The sequence below is a fragment of the Lactuca virosa genome, chromosome 4 (assembly GCF_052849685.1).
Source record: "Lactuca virosa cultivar CGN04683 chromosome 4, Lactuca_virosa_CGN04683_v6, whole genome shotgun sequence".
Taxonomy (NCBI): domain Eukaryota; kingdom Viridiplantae; phylum Streptophyta; class Magnoliopsida; order Asterales; family Asteraceae; genus Lactuca; species Lactuca virosa.
In genome coordinates, this window is record NC_136429.1 from 423,393,894 (window position 1) to 423,399,721 (window position 5,828).

General features: G+C 35.0%; 2 protein-coding genes across 3 annotated transcripts; both read right to left on the reverse strand.

The window, feature by feature from the left end:
- Window positions 1-439: 439 nt before the first annotated feature.
- LOC145169120 (homeobox Hox-B3-like protein) lies at window positions 440-1,438 on the reverse strand. The gene has a single exon (XM_079087691.1). It carries the CDS (start codon window positions 1,312-1,314, stop codon window positions 661-663), a length of 654 nt encoding a protein of 217 aa, XP_078943817.1. The 5' UTR covers window positions 1,315-1,438; the 3' UTR covers window positions 440-660.
- Window positions 1,439-3,108: 1,670 nt separating this feature from the next.
- On the reverse strand, window positions 3,109-4,978 carry LOC145109003 (chloroplastic group IIB intron splicing facilitator CRS2-B, chloroplastic-like). Of its 2 annotated transcripts, none has more exons than XM_079046103.1 (8): window positions 4,831-4,978; window positions 4,473-4,683; window positions 4,269-4,353; window positions 4,116-4,183; window positions 3,926-3,976; window positions 3,754-3,827; window positions 3,515-3,650; window positions 3,109-3,316 (listed from the first exon to the last, which is right to left on the reverse strand). In XM_079046103.1, the coding sequence occupies exons 2-8, from the start codon at window positions 4,677-4,679 to the stop codon at window positions 3,200-3,202; spliced, it is 738 nt and encodes a 245-aa protein (XP_078902229.1). In that variant the 5' UTR covers window positions 4,680-4,683; window positions 4,831-4,978; the 3' UTR covers window positions 3,109-3,199. The 2 variants fall into 2 exon arrangements, with proteins under 2 accessions (XP_078902229.1, XP_078902230.1); XM_079046104.1 differs by having other exon boundaries at window positions 4,788-4,968.
- Between the last annotated feature and the right edge of the window lie 850 nt (window positions 4,979-5,828).

Below are 5,828 nucleotides of genomic sequence, written 5' to 3' on the forward strand. Positions count from 1 at the left end.
AGGTATTCATATGTGACGAGGAAGGTCGTTCAACCAATAAAACAAAAAATATTGTCTACAAAAAGGTCCTTCAACAATTATAAATAATCAGACATTTCGTTTTATTAATTTACACATTATATTAATCAATAATATAAAGTCTCTTTATGTTGCTTTATCTTATTTTTTTATGTGTTCCTCCGCGTTTAACGCGAGTCATAATCTAGTTTATAAATATATCACAGTGATCATCTTAAAAACATGCCTCCAAACACTTCATGTACTAATTGTTTCTTAGTTATAACCCGAATTAAGATTGTTTTTATTGTATTTGAGAAATAGATTAGTATCCCATTTGGGTTATGTCGTCTTAGTATTTATACATATAACTCTTTTATACGAATCTTCCTTAATTAAATTTATAAAAATAATATTAACTTTTATAAAACTAGAAATCATATCAAATCAAATCTCATTACTTAATTTCCAAAGCAAATCAATATACCAAGGATTTACACGAATATTACATACGGAAGCCCACTCAAAAACTTTGTACAAATCCAACCAAAATATGAAAAAAGAAATAATAAGAATAATAGAAGATTTTTAAAATCAAAACCTCATTTAAATGTAAAAGTAAATCGAAAAAATAAAAAATATTGAATATTAGTAAAGTAGAATTCAATTAAACTGTCTACTCCCCAGCACAGTAGTCCTTCCTCCGCCCCTGTTTCCGGTGATCCTCCCGCCCTTGTTTTCGCCATTAATGGCGTTTGCCGCTGCCAAGGAAAATTTCTTCAATTCATCCATGTTTGCGTAGCTTTTTCTCGCCGTCAACATCCCACGGCCGCTCTTCTCGCCGGAAACAGACGACTTACTCCCTATCAACTTCGCATTAATCTCATATAATCTCGAAGAACTCTTAGCCGGTGGTGTTGCAGATTTCTCTGCCACCGGTGGAAGTGCCGGCTTCCTGTTCTCTTTCCTCAATGCAGACGAAAAGTCCGGAACAGATTGTGTCAAAATAGACGACCCTTTCCGCCGCTTTGCCGGAGCTTTCAGTTGAGTTTCCGGCGTGGTGGAGATATTTCCAGAACGATGATCTTTAGGTGGTCGTTGAGGTGAGCTAGCCATGGATTTCAACCTGAGCTTTGATTCTCGAAGATCGGCGTAAGCTTCGTATCTGGGTCCTCTCTCCATGATGAAACTGTCGGTAGTGAGATGTAAGAAATTAGGGTTTTTGGTGTCTCTGAATTGTGAAAGGATGAGAGATTTAGGATCGAGAATGGAGAAAAGGTGATCGGAGGTGGTGGCGGAGGGTTTTTCTCCGGCCATCGTTGATCGGAAGTTCAGAATGTGATTTGTCGTTAATGGTGTTGAAGGGTGCTCTTTGTTTTAAAAAGAAAGAGTTCTCCAACGGTCTAATTTATGAGACTGGAGGTGGGGAGGGGGGTAAAGTGTACTTTTTAATTTCTTAATTTCACTTTCCAACGTTCTTATTGAATTTTGGGAGTATGCACTCGATTAAAAGCAGCCAAATTTGGCATGTTCCAATTTACCCCCTTTACGTTTGTATATTTGCTGAAACTTCATGATTGTTGACAAAATTAAGAAAAATGATATGATTGTGGAAGAGATGTCATTTATGACCTAAACTCGCCACAAATAGGGAAAAAGATACTCTAAATTTGACAAGTGTTTATGGTTTGTAGAAGGAAATAATCTTCTTTATTAAACAATATTATTTTTGCTGTTTTAGAGTCATTACAGAATTAAAAACAAGTACAAATACAAAAGTCTAAAACAAGAAAACCATTTCACTTTCAACCAAAATTTTCTATCGCTAGTTGGTTCCGATATATGGTATCTTTCAAAAAACAAGCTACGGTTAAGCCTCAAATGAATAGTATGAAAGTTTCGGTTTCAGATGAAATTGCACTTTTTAGGGTCAGTGTGCTCTAATAAATTGCACTTTTTATTAGGGGTGTGCGCAGTGCGGTTTGATGCGGTTTAGAGCCAAAACCGCAAACCACACCGCATATGCGGTTTGAGTTTCTTAGAAACCGCACCGCAAACGTTCAAAACCGCATTATGCGGTGCGGTTTGGTGCGGGCGGTTTATGCGGTTTACATGCGGTTTGACTGATTATTTACTTTAAATTTAATGATAATACTATCATTGTGATCACTAACGGCTCACTAAGTGGTCATTAAGAAATTTGATGGTGAAAGAATTGTGATCATTAACTACTTATGAATATACATTAACTACTTATAAATATACATAAGTTAAAGAAAACATAGTGACCGTAAAATAATGGTCACCGAATCTTAGTTGAAAATGAATTTGAGACAAAAAAATATGATACATGTGTTAAATTTTGGATTAATTAAGATTACATTTCAAAAACTTAAGATAGTGTCACTAATTTAGGACATGTCAAAATATTTTCGAATATATATATATATATATATATATATATATATATATATATATATATATATAATCATTAATTGATTTGATGAATGTGGTGTGGTTTAAACCGCAATTTTGTAATCGTAAACCGTAAACCGCACCGCATAATGCGGTTTAACAAAAATACAAACCGCAAACCGCACCTCGAGTGTTTTAAACCGCGTTATGCGGTGCGGTTTGGTGCGGTGCGGACGGTTTATGCGGTTTATTGCACACCCCTACTTTTTACGGTCAGTGTGCTCAAATGTTAGCCAGCTAGCGGGCCATTGTGTACATAACACTTCTTGTAATATTCTCGGATAGGGGCAATATGGACAAATAACATGTTTTTGCTTTGTCAACCTTGGCGTTTAATTTGCAGTCTTTGAATGCGTATTGGAGCGAAAGATCCTTGTATGTAACATTTAATTTGGCAAACAATATTTTGTATATTTCTATTGAATCCCTTTTTGAGATACACATTATTTTTTGCCAAAAATATAAAAAAAAGGAAGAAGAAGAAGATACAAGGGCTGTTTTGGACATTCCTGAAAGTTGAAGGGGTTATATCTGACATAGTAGGCTAGTAGCTTTAGGTCCGATACAAAACAAGCTTTTGAGTATTTTATGTTATTATTGTGGGGATAAAAGCAAATGAAACTAAGTGAAAAAGCATGGTGTAAAGGTACATTGATCTCATTGTATTTCCCTTCTAAAATAATAATTTAAAATCCATGAGGTTAATAAGTACACAATGAGTTTATGCTCAAACTTTGTTGTATTTGTATTTTTGCCCTAAATTAAACCTCGTGATCCTATCGTTGAATCCGTTCAATACCAAACTCCTCACTGCATCTACCCCTTGTGCCAACGCTCCATCTATCTGCAAATTCCATAAATCTCAATACAGTTAATTCTACTGCTATGTGGAGGGCATTCACGTCTTTTGCACAAACAACAGATTAAGAGTCAGTCCATGTCCCACCTTTTGGATGAGACATAAAGTTACATTATTTGTCCTAGTGACATCAGTCCCAGTCAGTCAGTCAATGCAAGCCAAATACAAAACTATTTTTTTTACCTCTTTTTGTTCCACGTCACTAAATTTCTGCAGAAGGAAGGCCTTCATGTCCATGGTGCCAGGTGGATTCCCAATTCCTATACAGAACCGAGGGAATTCACGGCGACCATCTAAATGTTCCATAACACTCTTCACTCTAAATTAAAAAGAAAAAAAAACGTTATCAATTAATTTTAGATAATTTTTTTTTTTTTTTTTTTTTTTACATTAAGTTCATCAAGATTGGTAAATGAATTTACCCATTATGATACCCATGACCTCCCTTAGGTTGAAGCCTCAAAACACCATTTGGTAAGCTCATCTCATCATATATCTAAATAGATAATACATGAAGTTACATAAGGAAATTACAAAAATATCCCTATATGTACATCTATTGCCATGTTCTACTTTATAGGGTGAAAGAAATACCAGTAAAATATGACGCAATGGTACTTGATAATATGCAGCAAGGGGCCCAACCTAGTTAAATAAGATTACAATACAGGGTTAATATCATAAATAGGTAACAAGTAACAAATTATTTGTTTTTTTTTTATACAAAACACCATTGTCAAAAATATGTTAAAATATATAGTATGGATTATAAGTGAAAACCAACCGATTCTCCACTAAAATTCATGTATCCTTGAGGCTTTGCTAACAGAACAGGTACTTCTCCAATAGAACCTGTACTGATTGCAGAAAACAAGGTTTAGATGAATACCTGATGTTGAATTTATCAGAAATGTTTCAAATTAATAAGTTTGTATACCTATTCCAACCAAAGCCTTTGACTGTATAGTGTTCATCACAATCCTTTCTTCTTGAGATATGCGTTCAATCATTTCAAAGCCAACCTAATCATATAAGTTTGAAAAGCACTTCATTTTAGAGTCGAGACATATCAACAAAACAAAACCCTAAAGCCTAATAACTCGAATTTGAAATTCAGAGAATTGGGTTACGAAAATCTTACATTGTGGCGAGTTCCGTGATACTTGTTGCCAGGATTCCCCAATCCGACAATTAGCCATGGAGTGTACTCTACTTTAACCCCATTAGATTCCGGTAAAGTAGCTGATACACGAAGCACGCCTCTTTTGAGATTTTGAGGGTTTTGGGAGTGGAAAGTGGTTTTTGGATAAGATAAGCAAGGTTTAGGGATTGATACGGCATACAACATTGACCTAATTTGAAAATTGTAAGGATTACATTCGACTTCAGGAATTGTATAGGTTTATCATATAAAAACACATCAGAGATTCGAAACGAAACGAAACATTCATAGTACCTGGTTTTCAGTATAAACAGATGAACGTCAGTAATAGGCTTACCTCTCTAATCTCCGGCTAGCCGGAATCGGTAGAATTTTGAAGTGTATATGAAAGACAACAAACGAGTTCACTAGCTTGAGATATTTTGCTCGAATTCCTGGATAAAAGCTCGTTCTTGTTCGTGTTCCATGGATGGAGAGGCTTTTTGGGAGGCACAATTTGACGATCCATACAAATATCTCCCCTGTACTTTGACTTAAATTGTTAATACCCCCTAAAGCAGTGATGATTTACACTTTCTCCTCTTTTATCGCAATATATTAAAAAAAGGTAAACCGCATGGCTCATAGCCTCACACACCGTACCACTATTTCGGTGTTGGACGTTTAATTTAACCCTATTTCGTATAGTAACCGGTAGGATTCAATTACGAGGACTTATAAAGTCTGAGATTATATTGTTTAAGATATTTATATATAATCATCTTATCTAAATTTTATCGGTTATAAGAAATAATTATAAGGGTGGAAGGTGTAGAAGCGGGTTGGAGGTACCTCAGTACCTCCAAGATGACATGTCCGAGCTTCAATTGGTACTGCTGAAGTGAGGTGAGGCGAGTAACCGAACCCCCAAAGCTCTCTCTCTCTCTCTCTCTCTCTCTCTCTCTCGTTTTAGTTGTACTTCATGCTTAAGAACTTGTATGCAGATAGTTTTGTATGTTTTTAATTGAATGACTTGTGTGAGTTTGAAAAAATAAATTTCTATATGTTGCGGGTTGGAAAGATGAAAGAGAAAGAAGAGAGAAAAACTAATATGAAGCTGACAAATGGGTTGAATGAGTTGGAAGGGATGAATATCCTCCACCCTAATAATGTTAAACTAATTTATCAGCATCAACATTTATAACATTAAATAATAATTAATAAAGCTCTTTAATGTGTGTTTGAAATATCATATAATTCATGAAAAATGAATTATATTCATATCTTTCACAGTTGAAACTCGAGATTGAGCTCGAGCTCGAGCTATTTGAGTATATTATCAAGTCGAGCTTAATT